Source organism: Paralichthys olivaceus, chromosome 22 (genome assembly GCF_024713975.1).
Source record: "Paralichthys olivaceus isolate ysfri-2021 chromosome 22, ASM2471397v2, whole genome shotgun sequence".
Classification (NCBI taxonomy): domain Eukaryota; kingdom Metazoa; phylum Chordata; class Actinopteri; order Pleuronectiformes; family Paralichthyidae; genus Paralichthys; species Paralichthys olivaceus.
Genome location: NC_091114.1, coordinates 15140095 through 15157470, shown reverse-complemented (window position 1 = coordinate 15157470; position 17376 = coordinate 15140095). Strand labels below are relative to the sequence as shown.

The following is a 17376-nucleotide window of genomic DNA, read 5'->3' as shown; positions in this document are numbered from 1 at the left end:
TATTATCCTCCTATTGTCTCGACATGGACACGTCCCCCGTAGGGACTAACCAATCGGAGCAGAGCTGTCTTGAATTGTCATTCCCGATGAAATCCGTTGTTCTGAGATATAATCCAACCTCCACCTGAGCAGGGCGGAGATGTCCATCCCACCCCCCACCCCCTCGATTCACGCCGTCCACACCCAGAGTTAAAAGTGAATTATGATACAGATGAAAACAGATGCTAAGCCAGCAGCGCCCGAGGGAGAAGGGCAGGACGTGTGATGTGGTGTCAAATACAGAGGAGGACGACAATGAGGGGAAGCACGGACACATGCGGACAATAGAGACTTGTTAGAAACACATGGAAGAGGCCATGTGACTGTGATTTAATGTCACCACACAGATAACGCAGCTTGACAGAACACAACGTGATTTAGATTTGTGAGGACCTGAACTTAAAGTTAAGCTTCAACCTAAGAACTGGGAATCTTCTGACATGTGATATATCTATATATGTATATATATATATATGTATATATATATATGTATATTTACTCACTTTACTCTTTGCATCCTCGTCACCTCGACTCTTATTTTATTGAAGAACTTAATTTTATTCTTCTTTTGCTTTCGTATATTTTATTCTACTGTTGCTTATTTTTTTAATTTGAAAAACACACGATTTGATTCGGGGACGACGCTTCTCGTAATTACTAAGTTTTTGCACGATGACAATAAAGTTATTGAAGCTTGAAACATGACAGAATCAGAGTCATTCCACTATAAACAGTGAATTTAAACAGTTAAACCGATCTAGATTTTTTATTTTAAGTAGATGTGATGAGAGATTCAAATCTCTAAATGTAAACATATTTACATTTCATAATGACACATTAAATTAAACAACATGTAAAACAGCCTGGATCCATAAGTGAGCGGGGTCGAGGGTCAGTGCCGTCGTCTCCGTGACCCTCTCTAAATAAATATTTCTCAGGATTCAGTCCAGTCGTTCCCAGGCTCTGATTAAATGAGACCCAGACGACATCATCTGAAGATTTCCACCAGGGGTCCTGGAGGGTGCTTGACCCCGATTGTTGTGCATATGAACATTCACAGACTGAGTTCACTGTCGCACCCCCGCACTCCTCCCCCCCCCCCCCCCCGCACACTCCTGTCCTCTTGATCTCCATCGGACCCCGGCCATCACCCCCTTTTCTCTCCCCCACGTCTCCCCTCCCCACCAGCACCCTTTCATCCACTAATCACGTTGAAATGCCGGCCATGACCTTTCCAGTTTAACCCCAGAGGAGACCCCCGGTATCACAGACTCATCCGAGACGCTTGCTCCTATCTTCGCACACAAGTCGAGCTAATTCATCATCTGCATGCGTGTGATGTGTGATATTCGAATCCACACGCAGCGTTTTAACACGTACAGACACACGTATGTGGACGACGTAAACACATACGTCCCCCCTCAGCATGTGGTCCATCAGCTCACCGTGTGAATAGATGGCATGTGGTGTGGTGAAGTTTTAAGAGCCTCATATATGAGAGCTCCCGCCACTCACACGTCGGCTTAGAACAGCTCCGAGAGGCGCTGCGTGATGTTTTGGTGAATATCTGAGGAATGCCGACCGGTGAACTAAAGGTTAATCTGCGGTTCACATGGAGTTTATATGCGACACATTGTGTGTGTGTGTGTGTGTGTGTTTATCGTGCATGTGGAGCAAAGGACTGAAAAGTTTGTCCAAATATTTTGTCTCGTTTGGTCGGAGGTTAAAATTCATTCACGACTTTGGAGACGGAAGGTTTGTCGACCGATTCCATAAAGATGAGCGAGCTTCGAAAATTTTAAATGTTTGAACTTTGTTTGTCGGCTGTCACGAATATGATTTTGAATCATTACAGTCGGAATTTAATCTCTTGCCCTCACGCACAGATGAATATTAGAATTGAATTAAAAAATGACAGTGCCATCAGATGTTCAGTGTTAGAACTCCTGTTTAAATACGTCACTGAGTTAATATCGGACGACGCGTCTCCACTTCCTCCCACCGTCCAAGACTGGATTCAAAAGACTCCAGGCTGGAACGCTAGATTTGATAAGAACTACGGGAAGTGACGGAAACCTTCTTCGTAAACATCTGTCTTCTCTTGTTGTGATGCAACCAAATCATGTTAAATCAAGTTTTTATTTTCCAAACCAGAGGGGAAGCCTCTCACTGCTGCTTCCCACAGCTCACAGAAATCTAACAGAGCTCCTGCTGGTTATAACCGACTCCGTTCTTTTTGGTTAATCACTCCGCTCTGGTTGTAGTTGCGGCCGACGTGAGCCCCTTGGAGCTGGAGGGGACGGTCAGCGGTCACACATCCAGTCGTCTGTGCCTGGTTACAAAACAAAGACACGAAGAGAAACACAATGTTCTCACAACAGAAGTGGAAGCACAAATACCTGATGCATGTTTGGACACATTAAACAAGCTGTTTGAAATAAAGTCACGCACTTTATCCTTCAACAGAATCAGCTCTGACTTGATCAGATCCATGGTTCAGATCCTCCTCCACTTTGCTGTCAACGTGTCGACTCGGTGCCGATGCAGCTTTTATGTTTGCTCACATCCACGTGACTCCTGCTGTTTTAGATGCTTTTTCTTCTGCAGCTCTGGTGGTTTTCTCTGAGCAAAGACACGTGCAACAGCGTGCTGCACCTGAAGCTCGCACAGTGTCGCGCCGCTGTTTCTCCAGCGTGAACACGAGAACAAACGCCAAAAATGCTCAATCCAGCATGTGCATTCGCTGAAGCAGCTGCTGTAACATTCACTCTTTTTCTTTTCTGCAGGGTACAGACTCCAACGAGCCGTGTGCGGGCCAGGACTGCAGCAGAGGATGCAAGTGCAACCCAGAGAAAGGCAGCAGGGTGAGTGACGTCTTATCTCTACGACGCTTTTACAGCTTTTTTCCTTTAAATCCATTTAATCTCTTTTCTTTGAGCCCCGGAAATCACAGCCGGTTAATATTTGGACATGAAAAGTCTTTCACAACCACAGTCAGAGGTTTGTTATTACAATAAACACATCAGATTATATATAAGATTATATACATTCAAGCTTTTGTGTACGTGGCGCCAGCGCAACCACGTGAGCTTGCGGGCGTCCTGCATGTGAGGCTGGAGTTCTCCTGCAGTTTAAATCAGATTAGGAGACGCAGACACCTGTCAGACCTTTATCACACTTGAACCGTGGGAAAATAAAACAGATTGAATATGTAATATCACCAGGAAAAACATTCACGGTACTTCTTTTTAAAATAACGTTCTTTTAAAGTCAATTTAATTCGTTAGATCACTTTAATTTAAAGAGACAGGAGGTGAAATCCAGTGTTTGAGACAGAGGCTGAAAAGAGGAGCTGCAGCGATGTTTGAGGAAAGTGTTTTTACAGCACGTAAACTTTTTTTTAAAGTAATGACACCGTTTCCTGTCACAGATTTATTTTATGAAACAGTCTGATAATCTTCTGAGGAAACTAAGCAGGTTCGTCCTGTGATGTGGCGACAAAACAATCCCACAAAACAGCGTTGAGATTGTTTAACACCGATTTCAGTTTGAGGTTTTGATTTTAAAAGCTGTTGATGTTATTGAGCTCTTCTGCTGCATTTAAACGGAAAAGAGCTCGAGGCTCCGCATTGAAATCTTATCTCTCTCCATCACACAGCTGCTCACATTAACGGCCCACAAATATTATCTGACACGCATCAAAGTGCGCTCCGTGACGGTTTCTGTAACACATGCCTCGGCAGCCCCCCCCCTGTGTGTGTGTGTGTGTGTGTGCAATCTCTCCGGGCGAGACTCAAACCCATATAAACATCACAACACAAGTGTGTGTCCGCAGGTGAAGGACTCCGATGTTTTTCAGTGTTTCCACAGTTCAGTGAGAAATAAACCCTGAGAGCACAAGTTCATTGTCTGTTTCAAGGATAGTTGTGAAGACGGGAGCGGTTGCCATGAGCAACCAAAGGTCATAAAGATATGATGGAGAGGAGGGGGGGGGGGTGTAACACAGGGGATGGACGTGTCGTATGAAAGAACCTGCACTGACTCCAGCAGTTCCACAAACATGATTCCCTCAGAATCTGTGCACAGATCTTTTAACATGCGCTCCACTTACAGCTGTGTGCACTCTGCAGCAGCTCGGGCCGTTTGTGATTCGAGGAGCGTGTTTGTGGGTGTTCCTGTAAAACCGCTGCCTTCATATAAATTCCTGTACATTGACGAGCGTCTGTAAACGTCTCGGCATCGCCGGGTCGCAGAGGTGAAGGCCGTAAATCTGAATATTAGACGGAGGGGTTTGTTTTCTGTCTGAAGCAAATAACTTTAAAAAAGAAAAGAAGACACTCAAAGTAACTTGGCTGATGAAAGTATGATTGTTACGTTCCAGCTGCGGCGACGCGCGTCTTTAAATTCATGCCGTTAAACCTGATGCGCACAGTTTTTACGAGCCGCAGCACAACGTAAAGAATCATCAGCATCAGAGTGGAACGTTTCAGTGACTCCCAGTGGTTCTGAGGCTGGTTTCAACACGTTTTAAAAAAAAAAAAATTAGAAATAAAGCAACAGCGGCTTAAATCCTTCGATTAAACTCGGCAGTCACTAATTTGTTGCTATGGAAACATGGTCTGCAGGTGTCGCTAATTTGTTGCTATGGAAACCGTGGCACACACAGACAACATGTTCGCTAAAAATCTTGACTCATGTCTCGAGACCTGTGTGTGTGTGTGTGTGTGTGTTCTCCTCAGACTATGACTCCAAGCTCGGTCTCTCTCAGTCTTTATCCAAACAACAATTACTGTCTGACACAGACACCCACTCTTACAGCCTGACTACTGAATGCCACTTTAGGTAAATAACAGCCAGCGACCTGCAGCTAAATGATATATCTGCGGTAGAGCCACCGTCCTCTGTGCTGCTGCCGGGTGTAAATGACACAGGCTGCAGCTGCATTACCTCCTCTAACAGTTACTGTTGTCCTTTTAGTCGTAAGGTGCTTATTTGTCTCTTTTCAGTTTTACTTTTGTCACGCGTGTTCTCGATCATAGCTGTTAGCGGCTCTGAAGGTGGAAAGTTGTTCAGCTGCAAGAACTACGGATTTAATTTGAGCTTCGAATTTGGGAGCTTTGCTGTGACATCAGTTTTTTTAAATTAAACATTAAGTGAAATAAAACATTTGGACGGTAGTTAAGTTTATAAAAAAAAGTGGAGTTCTGTTGTAGATGAATGCTTTATGATTATTCTCATAATTGAGGATCAATAGATAGATATCAGTGCCGGCCTCAGCATCACGACGACAACAAGTAATCACAGCTTCCTGCACGGAAACAAATAAATAAATACAAATATTAGTGCTGACGATCACAGGGATTCTGCAGCCTCTTCAAAAGTTAAAAAATAAATGAAATTATTATTATTATTATTATTATTATTAAAACGTCTTGTGCAACATGAGCATTCAAAGAGAAATGTTTTGGCCGCATGCATAGTGTGTTGTCAGATGTTAACTCACTGTTAAAGTAAGAAATGAAATAAGACGATGACTCTGTCTGTGGTTTGAGAGACAACCTGCTGCTGCCAGGTTTATTCTCTAATCTTCAGTCGGGATGAAGTTTACGTTTTCCTGGGGCTCTGATATTCCATCATATCTACATAGATTGACATAGATGTTAGATTTCATTTGTTATGGTCTCATAAAGTCTTTAATTGAACCTGTTGAAACCTGCAGAAACCCACGATACGCTTTCTGTCTAATACTCTATCAATTAACTCAGCACTACTTAACCATTAAACAAACTTTTTTCATGTTTAAATTGAACGTGTTGAGATACTAAGAGTTTAAAAAAGTAATAAATGTATATGACAACCATTTAAATCAAGTTTTTATATCTGACAGTGAAGGCGTGTGTGTTGACGAGCAGCCTGAGGGACGAGATGGTTTAAAAACAATAATAACTCTTTGGCTCTGCTCCGGGATCATTCAGTTTTCTTTTTCTCCTGATTTCATTGGATGTTCTCTGTTAAAGTTCACACGGACGTAAATTCGGGTTGTTGTGTCATGCAGATGCGGGAGCTGTGCCTGCACGAAGCGCTGGCACCGTTTCCCAAGCAAACACAACAGCCGTAATGAGCTGATCCAGAGGCAGCTGATGCTGGAGCCTAGAGCGGCAGCGGTGGCACGTATGAATCCAGTGATGCTCTGTTGATCCCCGAGGGGAAACTTTTCTGTGTCTGTGCCGCTGCCTGTCAGAGCGCAGGGTCCGCTGCTTTTCTTTAAACTCACTTAAAGACATACAGAATACCACAAATTTACTTCCAAAATAAATAAGAACAGGATTGACATGATAAATAGAAGGAGAAAACATATTGCTTCATCAGATTCCGACCTGAAATGTGCAACGTTAGCTCGTTTCTGTCAAATGTTTATTAAATAAATAGTCCTGCCGTCAAATCAGCATCAGTTCGAGGGTGTGCATGCAGTTTGTTCTTTACTGTAATTTCATAGGTTATCTGTCACATTAAAGCCGGGAAAAGATTCTGAAATGATTTGTCCTGACAGGAGGTGTGCATGGTTGTGTAGAGGTTTAATATCCACGTTAACTGCCGTGCCAAGACATAACAACCCCAACCTCCATACGTTTCCTCCAGCCAATAACTGTGGCATGAAAACAAACCTCCAGTAACACAGAGCGGAACGAGCACTCGCCTCCCGTCAGCTCTGAGCGTCTCAAATGGATAAAGAGGCTTTTAGTATCTGTATCAGATAAATTCAGAAGCTTCTGTAATTCCTCTATAGCTCCTAAATCCACTGCTAATGCCTGAGCAGGAGCCGCTCCCCCTGGGCGATGTCCCACCCTGACGCAAACACGCAGGAGACGAGATCCAGATGAAATCCAGTGTTGGTTTTATTTGGTTTTCATTATTATTATTATTATTATTACCCAACGGGCTTTGGTTTTACTCAAAATCCTGAGAGTCTTTACTTTGGACTTTCCCGGCTTCAGTTTCTGTGTCACACTGGATCCATTTGGTCCGATAACATCCGCTCTCATCGAGTGAACCAGAGGTCAGAGGTCAGTGTCGAGGATGGCAGGAGGGTGTGTGTGTGTGTGTGTGTGTGTTAGTGTAACAGGAGCCTAATTCGATTTTTCTGCAACTTCCTTTCTGAGTCAATCAGAAACAGACACTTCCTAATTCTGACGCTCGGCCCGAGGCGTCGACCGTGTCCTGCTGGAACGAGGTTCCTCGTCCAATCAGAGTGAATCTGCAGCAGTTATATCCTCACCTATAAGAAATGTACTTCAGGTTTGACATAAATATTTTACAGTTTAACTTTACATTTTGAGAATCCAGAAAATTATGAATCCACGAGCGAGAGACGTGAGAGGGACACACACACACACACACACACACACACACAGGGAACAGAGGGGAAAAGAGAGAGTGCGGCATCCGACCTTTTTAAAATGAGATGAAGTGATAGTCAGTGTGCGTCTCAGTGGGAAGATAAGCAAACGAGGGATGAGACCCCACCCCTACTGGGCCTCTCGATGACAGACTGTCTCTCTCCATCCCTGAATTCCTTTACTTTAATCCTGGTGGAGAGGAAAAGAGAGAGAGGGAAGTGTTGTTAGAGAGATAGAGCGGAAAAGAGAGATGGATAGTTGAAGAGGAATATTGGGAGAGATTCAAGGAGAAAAGAAAGAAAAGAGGAAGAGATGGAGTGAAGACAAACATGAAACAAAATGACCAGAAAGAGGATGATCATATTTGAGCTTCGTTCTTGCACAGTGGGAGGAAGTGGAGACGCGTCGTCCATCTTTATTTACCGTCTCAGCTTCGGCCCCGTCGAGCTGCTTCGGGATGAACCGGACTCAAAACTAATTATCCTGCGTCGGTTCTGCAGCAGAACCGGGACAAACCGCTCTCAGACGAATGCATCGAGCGGCTGAGTTAGTGAAGAAAATGTAGATTGAACTGAGTCCGATGTGAAATGGAGGCGTTTAAAACGGCAGCTCTGATTGCACATGCAGATAATCAGAGCTGGCAGCAAAATAACCAGAGACAAGCTCCAACCAGCACTTTGATTTCCATCTCTCCTGTCTTTCCTTATCTTTCAATATTTATCTATGTCTCTCTCCCGCTGTCCTCTCTCTCTCTCTCTCTCTCTCTCTCTCTCTCCCTCTCCATGCGCTCTCTAATGTGTTGTGTTTGTGATTATTAAGCTCATCTGGGTTTCGCTGAGTGAGCTCCTGTGTGTGTGTGTGTGTGTGTGTGTGTGTGTGTGTGTGAGAAGAAGATGAAGCCTAAACACAGCCCACCACCATTTTTAGACTGAGAGACTGATAAAATGCCGCACAGGAGAGTGTGTGTGTAGAAATGCTTGAATGACAGGACAAAGCTGATAAGACTGCACTATACACACACACACACATACACACACACTCTTTTTAAAGACGCTCATCAACATAATGCATTCCCTCAGAGTCTTCAAACCAAAGCTGAAAACACGAACGCCCTCTCAAGTCGGAACAAGAACTCAGAGTCATTTAAAATGTGTTCCTGGCGTCATCACTTAAATCCAATTAACATAATTTTTTAAAACCAGATTTAAACAGAGGCTTTGAATGTGAAGCACCTAACATCACTTTTTAGCCACGACAGATGTTTTTATGATTCAGGTTTTACATCAATCATCTGCCCGTGTCACCGGTCGGCTCACAAGTCGGCCGTGTGTCACGAGATGTGGAAACGATGTGTGTTACTTACTCTTACGACTTCCATTTAACAAATGTGACAATACGTCAGTGGTCGTCTTGTCTTTGTCTTCTGCTGCAGAGAACTTTGAGTGGACACACACACACACACACACACACACACACACACACACACACACACTCACACCTCACACTCAGAGCTGGCTCATCCCGTCGGCCGACACAAAGTCTAGGAAAGGTTAAAGGTCACGATCAACACAAAGGCCACGGCAGACAAGAAGGTCAGGGGCAGCAGGATCACAGACTGAGAGATAGGTGTGTGTGTGTGTGTGTGTGTGTGTGTGTGTGTGTGTGTGTGTGTGTGTGTGTGTGTGTGTGTGTTGAAGACCTGTTGCTGCATCATCTGTTTCCAGTGCACTCTACTGCCCTCACATGGCTCCTTCAGGAACTGCTCTGGTTTGACATGTATGTGGGTCTCGTGTGTTTTAAAGGTTCAGTGTGTAAGATTTGAATTAAAGGAATCTATCGGCACTAATTAAATATAAAATCATCCTCATGATGTTTTCACAATCAATCAATCAATCAAACACTCGTGTGTTTCATCTAAATTATATGAGTTGTTGTTCTTTACTCTAGAACAGGCTCTTTATAGTGAAGTACTTTATATTGAAATACTTTATTTAGGTTCTCTGTCATGTTCGGGAGGGGAGCATGAGGTGATGTCACCACTAGATGTCACTGAATTCTACACACTGCACCTTTAATAACACGCATGTAAAGATGAACACAAATACATTAATCCAAAAATTGTTAAATTATTTCATAAATTAGAGATTGAATCAATGTAACGTGGAGTTAAATGACATTACGGCAAAAGTCTTGAGTCTAATTTAAACTTCTGGGCTGTCATGCACATTTGGTCCATGTCCCATCCACTAACATGGAGGAGGCAGGGTTTATGACCTATACTGCAGCCAGCCACCAGGGGGCGAACAAAGTGATGTGGTCTCACTTCAGTGCAGCTGTCACGGCGTCCAACTTTAAATTTCAGTCTATTTTCTGTTTCGACGGTTTTTGAAGGACTCACGCAGTGGTGCAGAAACCACAGCGCCACCTGGTGTTGTGGTGGTGTAGTTGCAAGTGAACAAAGACAGTAAGTGTTCGCTACAGCGTCAAACTTCATGAAAATAAAAGTAAATGAAGTGGGAAAAAAGTGCCAGAGGGAAGGTCTGGTTAGTTTCTCTGCACGGAGCAGGAATCAGACACCTTCTGGGTGATCCAGTGTCTGACACACACACACACACACACACACACACACACACACACATACACACACACATACATATTTATATCATGGGCAGGAATGTGCAAAACTGCTTATTACTGATTTTTATAGGCTCTTGTGATTTGATGTGATAATGACGGCACTGTTATTTATGACATTTCCACTTTACACACACACACACACACACACACACACACCCTCACACCCAAACCATCATTTATTGCATTTTTTCTTTTCAGCAGCCGTGGCCCCGCCCTGCCCCTCACTGATGTTGAACCCGGTGAAACACAGTTAAACATGTAGATGCTCATCACGTCCGCACACGATGAAAACACTTGAGGATGTGCAGTTATCGTGATATATCATGTGTGTGTGTGTGGTATGACTTCAATCTTGAAGTGTGCAAACTGTCACATGCGGCCGTTTTGTTTAAGTACGAACATAATTATTGTCGCTCGTGTTGCGTTTGATGCCGACGCTCAGCGAGGCCTCGGCTGCAGGTCGGGGGACGTCAGATCGTATCTCGAGGGAGTGAAATAGAAAACGCTCTCGTCCGTCTGCTGTGTCGTCTACCTCTGCACTCTTTGTTCTGAAGAATGAGTGAAGGTGGAGTCCCTCCCCGCTGATGCAGACACACTGATAGAAGTATGAGCATCAAGGAATGCTGCAGGAATCTCCGTCCCCTCTCTGAACTACACACAGCTGGATGGAGTTCATCCTCACACACACACACACACACACGCTGTTTCTGTTGAGGCAGATTTTCTCAGCTCCCACCAATCATATCTGAAATAAGCAGATGTTTGTAAATGAGTTTTAGAGCCAGAGCAGGTTTGGTTTAGACCACATTTGATTGTGATCGCCATAAGTTTGACGTCACATCACACATCACACACCACAGAGCGATACAACTGACAAACTAGGGAAAAACGTACGGTAACTTGTTCATATTTAGAGGCACAGTGATTATTTATTCATAAAACTCTCCATCCCTGAACTCTTTTATTCTTGAACTGATGCCACGACTCGGTGTTTCCTCCCCAAAACAAACTGTATCGCGTCGGAGAACATTGTTTGAATCTCAGAATCAAGACAACATCTTAAGTGCATGCTTAAGTGGAACGGCGCCAGCATACCAAGAAAAATCTTTCATTCACCACCAGAGAATAATCTCTCCGGACGCCGTTTCAACCTGTAATCGAGTCTTGTGATTGACTTTCCAAACGTTGTTCACCTGCTTCACCTCAGCGGTCACATCTGTATGTTGCCTCTAAAGCTCTTGGAAGTTTAAAGGAGCCAAACGTGCCAATTACATGTGTTCTCTGCGGCCTGAGACCATGTCGTCACCTCGGGCTAATTTGTAAAGTGCACACTTTACAGAAACATGGTTTTAGCCTCAATTACACCATTTAACTGAGGTTTCTAAGAATGAAGAGTCAAAATGTTTTGTGTTGCGTTTACGGCTTTAACGGCTCATCTCCAGCGTCGCTCTGCGAGAAAATTGATATTTTACTTTCACTTTTTTAAGCCTCAAAATATCCTATCAACAAAAAAGAAAAAGACTTATTCAAAAAACAACAGCGTATCGTATTAGACTTTAATTTCCAGTCTGTCTGACAGCTGAGAAAACTTGCCGGTTGCTTTATGACATCACCACCGTGGGACAGCGAGGGCCCCGCTGACCACTAATGTGTTTTTAATTGGGGGGGAAAGCACCTGGATAAAAAGAGAGAACAGGTTGTTTGTTTAATGGCGGCCATTAAAACCAGATGAGTCCGAGGTGCAGAGGAGGGTGGGAATCCGTCCGGAGGGGAACAAACAAACCTCGAGTCTGAGAAGACGCTGCTGCTGGGAGACGGAACCCGGATTGTCCAGGTTTCAGATTGACTCACACAGTCCACAGACGTAGAGATTGGGGGTTTGGGGAATTGTAAAATCTAATATATAAGAATTCGAAGTATTAAAACTTTCATGAAGTGGTTTATAGATTTAATCATTATTTTGAAAAAACATTTTTGAATAATGACTTCAGGTATAAACAGAACATCCGTAAAGTACTTATATCACATTTCCTCTCCTCCATCTGTGTTGACTAACACAGTCACACACAGTTACACACAGTCACACACAGTTACACACTGCGTACACTCAATGATTTATAAAAGACCAGGTTGGGGATTAAACACGCAGCCGAAGACTTTAAGTGTTATTGCTTCGTTCAAAACATCGAGCCACCCAGGAAATGAAGAAGAGCTCTGAATGTGTTCGGATGTTTGCAGCAGTTTAAGCTTTTGGTTTAAAGTGGGAGCGTTTGCAGCTTTCGATGTTAAGATGAGTGAAGTGTAGCGGCCGACATTCATTCAACAACACTGTCGTTTGCAGGAAATAGCTGCGCTGCAGGTGAAAGTCGTATATTTTCCACTTTCTCTAACACGGCAACATCGGGTGTTAGCCTCGGTGGAGGTAAGCGCTCTCCAGTCGTGAGCGCGTGAGGTTGGGGTTTGATTTTTATTCCTCTCCAGTCCAAGTATCTAAGAAATCACTTGTCCTACATTTCTTGATTGTAATCTCAGAGTTTTGTCTTGAGCTTCTTCAAGTCTTCCTAGACCGGGCGTGGTCAAATGTGGAGACTGAGAGACGTTCCACAGGAGATAACGTCTCTCTCTCTTTGTATCTATCCATCTGCTCTGTTTTTGGTATCATCATCATCCTGAGTCTGAGATAAACAAACATGTTTGGGTTTATGGTCTTGAAAAAAACCCTGGACACAACTTAAACATTCCCATGTGGAGAAGATGTCCCTTGTTCTCTTGTCTGAACGTGTGGAGACGTGATCGGGAGCTGCCACTGTTTTCATTTGATCTGCAGCAGCAACAAAAGGTTTTATGTAGCCGCCTGTACGATGAGGGCGACTGAGGTTCGGCCGATTCACGTGTGTCTGCGCCTGCAAGTGGCTCGAGCTGTAATTGGTTTATCGGAGCGGCCTGCTGATTAAACTTGCACCCAGAGACCCAACATTCTCCGCCCCCTTCCCTCATACTCCGCTCCCATCAACGTCCCCCAGTGAGCATGTGGTGTGACAGCTAAAATCATCCCCCTTAGCGCACCTAGCCCTCGGAACAATACGCTCCCGATAAACTCTGAGAGCCCGAGGGCGTGCGGGCGTGTCCGTGTGTGTGCGCGAGCAACGCACACACACACACGGGTTCTCACACACATGGCAGCTAGAATCTGTCTGTCCAAGCACTGCATCAGGAAGTGAGGTCGGCCTGGTGGGAGCAGTAAGTCCAGAGAGCTTAGCGGCCCAGAATAGGCTCCATTGTGCCCTTTGTGCTGGAGGGGATTTGGGCCTACAAACTGACCAGTCTGCTGGAAGGTGATGAGGATGGAAGGTCTGGAAGAGGCGGGCGGAGACCGGCCGGGATGGCATGAAAACACACGGGGATGCCAACTGGCAACGGTGTTGGTGGTGCTGGGACTCGGGGAGACGCTGGTTTTTTAGGAGGACGACGTAGACCGATAAACTTTGTCTCCATGTGAAGGAAAATCAAAGAATATTATTTGTACATCATCTGCAAACTAGACGTGGTCCCTGTGGGACGAGAACCAGAGTGAAGGTTTAAAGATTCCCAAAGTATTAAAGCTTCATCTATAGTGACATGAAATATCCAGTGTCTTTCAGCCTCATGTTTATATTCACGGTTAAATGATTAACTCCGCTTCTTCCCACTGTACAAAAAAAAAGAAGCCAAAAGAAAATTGGAGGCGTCACCATCTTGTGCTCGTGACGTCATTTGGAGTCTGCCACGGCCCCACCCATGCATCTCGACAAACCACGGCTCAGTCTCAGCTGTCAATCATACATGATACGTCAAAAAAACCATCCCTGAGAAAAGATGATTTAATTTGGACTTTCACCTTTGACTTTGCTCCATGTCCCATCTGCTAACACGGAAGGAGACAGGGTTCATGACCTATGCTGCAGCCAGCCACCAGGGGGCAATCAAGATGTTTTTGAGCACGTTGAGATGAAGACGTTACCGCCACAAAATAACCAGATCACTTAACAGAAACACTAGGAACATGGTCAAACAGCTGTTTCTTGCAGATGATGCAGTAGTTCCATGAGTATTTGTACCTAAATGTACGTGTGGGAAGTATTTTAGTCTGAAAATGCACATGTTAGGTGAAAATGCTGCTCTGATGACTTTTGAATCACAGATATTTTAATCCAGGCGCTCACACAGAGGTCAGTGGAAGTCAGAGACCCGTGTGAAATGTTAGGTCGCCTCCCAGTGGTCATTTCCAGAGCAGCCTCGTAATCCACCCGAGTGGAAGTAAAACCCCTGGATTGTCTGGACGTGATTTAATGGAGCTCTTCTTCTTCTTTTTTTTGTCTTTATTGCATTTTGTTCCCTTTCATCCCTTCACTTTTATCTCCTCTCCCTCTGTGGTTTTTAATTCCAGGCCATGTTAGGAAATAAACAGAGCTGGTTTCAAATCTCTGAAACTCACCTCACTTAGAGACGCTCGGAAATCAAAGAGATTCTCTGGAGATTAGCTCTGAGGAGACGTTTCTTCCCTTTTTAAAAACCTAAAAGTTTACGGAGCCCTTTTATTCTCAAATGATGACATTTGTTTACATCTTGTCTCTAACGACAGATAAACAGAGAACTTTAACTAATCAAGTTTTATGTTCACCTGGGTCATATACTGAAATCTAATTGCTAAGAACAAACTATTAAAAGATTAAAGAGCAACGCTGTGGCACATAAAATATGATATTTATAAAAATCTGTTTACGCAGCTACAGCTCCACCTCGAAGCTTCTGCTGCTTTCATTTAGTTTAATGCAAACATAAGTTCCTGCAAAGGTTCCTCGTGGTGGAAACTCTCGATTAGAGCCTGTAAGAACAAAGTCGAGCATCATTCATTTCACACTCGACACAAGACCAAGACTCTTTTCACCTCATCTCACACCTCTCACCTCCAACGCCGGAGACGCTCTTTGAAAGTGACCTCTGTGAGAGGCCGAAGATGCCAGAGCGATGATTACAGCCGGGCTGCAGGAATCAGTGTGAGGGAGGAAGGTGCAGTCAAAGATGGAGGATGACAGGCAGGGAAGACGAGGCGTGAGAGAAAGTGGCCCCCTGTGGGACCCTGCATATTTTCCCCGGGTGAAACCAGGTGTGAGATCGAGCCGTGAGCCAGACAGCTCCGGCGTGAGGCTGCGTTCACCTGGCACAGGCCTGTCATTACCGTTACCAGCCTGCGCCCCGGGGGTCACGTGTTCTGGGGGCAGAGCGGCAGCCTCCACCAGGCGCCCGGTGTGGTCAAAGCTCATCCAGCATATTTATTAAAAGGTCAAGTGTCGCAGGAACTTTGTGTGAGTTACGAGGCTGCAGACAGAAACTCCCTGATACTGGGGTGTGAAGTACTTTGTGTTTTATTTTGCTGTTTTCACCGTTTGTGGGTTTATTCTGCAGGATTCTGCAAAAACTGCTGAATTGATTTCGAAGAAACTTGCCCACAATCCTTCAGTGCATCAAATAAACTCCACAGAAAACACACAGAAGTGAAATCAGATATTATGAAAATTACAAATGTGTTGATGTCCAACCTGACATTGTGCTGCTCTCGAAATGTTACTGTGGAAAATCAAATGAACGTTTCTTTCATTGATTTGAGGAAATGCTGCAGCTGGTGTCTCCCACCAGCAGGGGGTGCTGCAAACCTGGATTTATTATTAACTTGATTCTGTGTTGTCTGCAGATCGTGTGAGTTTCTGATCCGGCTCTGAAAACAGTTCAATCAAAAAGAAAACAGATTCCGTCTGATCTGACTTTGCTTTGACCCTGAGTTTCTGTGTGTGTGTGTGTGTGTGTGTGTGTGTGTGTATACTGCCATCGCGTGGTTAAAATTGGACACTGCAGTTTGTCATTTGCAGCACAGAGGGAAGAAAAACGTTCAAATGGATTCTGACCTCGAAAAAAAATGTTTCCTCTAAACAATCCTAAAGTTTTATCCTTTAAAATATTATCATACATTTAAAAAATATATATTTATTCTTTTTTTATCTGAGATTCAAAAAGTGACATATGCAACTTCCTTCTGAGATTTGATTAAATCTCCAAAACGTCAGTGTTGAATAAAATGTTCTTCTGGACATAATGTTTGTGTTATTGCATCAACAACAATCTTCTTGTGTCCGTTCTCTTTTGTGTGTCAGGGTCGTCCTGGGCCCCTTGGCGATGTGGGTCAGAGCGGACCAGAGGGTTACCGCGGCAGCCTGGGGCCTTCAGGGCCTAAAGGAGAGAAGGGCCATAGCGGCCTGAAGGGACCGTCTGGCCCCAAAGGAGACAAAGTGGGTGCTACTGATCTTTACGGGATCTCAAAATTCATGTGTTGTGAACTTGTGTGTTACAACAAAGTTGAACCTGGATGTAAATGATGTATATCTGACCTGTGCAGGGACCAATGGGAGTGCCCGGGTTCCAGGGAACTGATGGAGTTCCTGTAAGTAAAAATACAAACACACAATAAATATTCACACAAATACAGATACACGGTGTTTGATTTTACCACCTGGTATCTGCAGAGAGTTTGAAGAATAACTCTTAAAAGTAAAAGTTCACATAATAATGATGAGAGCCAGACGAATACAGATTTTTGAGACTGATATTTTATAGACAAAGATAAACTTGATTTCAAATTTCTATAAATAGAAACACAAATACCAGCTAATGTATAGAAAATAAAAGTTTTCATTTGATGTGTGCCTCTCTCTGCAGGGTCACCCTGGTCTGGAGGGCGGCAGAGGATCACCTGGTCTGGACGGTTGTAACGGGACCAGAGGAGATGCCGGGGACCCCGGCTACGGGACCGGATCACCTGGATACCCTGGACCTACTGTGAGGATAAACCTTCATCCTCTCTTCTTTGTTTATATATATATATACTTTCATATGTTTGTCTACAGGCTGTACACTTGTAATGGAGTCCTTTCCTTTAACAGGGGCCCAGTGGGCCAAAGGGCCAGAAAGGAGAACCTCGATACATCTCGGACAACGGCGTCTCAGTAAGAGCTCTCACTCACGTCACTCACCCTGATGGTTCAGTGCAGGTTTATAACCACAACTTCTTCTGTCCTCATGTAGAGATATCCAGGAGAACCAGGACCCAACGGTCGACCTGTAAGTCCACAACCGTTCACACTGTAAAGTTTACAAAATGTTCAGAACGTTAAACAATATTAAAAACATTTATACACCAAAGATAATCATCAAGATAAATGTATATGTATATTTGTAGGGACGTTCAGTGGTAACGTCAGCGTTCTGTTTT

General features: G+C 44.1%; 1 protein-coding gene across 3 annotated transcripts in view; it reads left to right on the top strand.

Annotated features, from left to right (window-relative positions):
• The window catches only part of col4a6 (collagen, type IV, alpha 6), an 82227-nt gene that overhangs the window by 45042 nt on the left and 19809 nt on the right, over nt 1–17376 (top strand). For all 3 annotated transcript variants that reach the window (XM_069518197.1, XM_069518198.1, XM_069518196.1), the window contains exons 4-9: nt 2826–2903; nt 16262–16396; nt 16504–16548; nt 16824–16943; nt 17048–17110; nt 17190–17225. In XM_069518197.1, coding sequence (XP_069374298.1) covers nt 2826–2903; nt 16262–16396; nt 16504–16548; nt 16824–16943; nt 17048–17110; nt 17190–17225 — 477 coding nt within the window. The remainder of the gene's footprint in view (nt 1–2825; nt 2904–16261; nt 16397–16503; nt 16549–16823; nt 16944–17047; nt 17111–17189; nt 17226–17376) is intronic.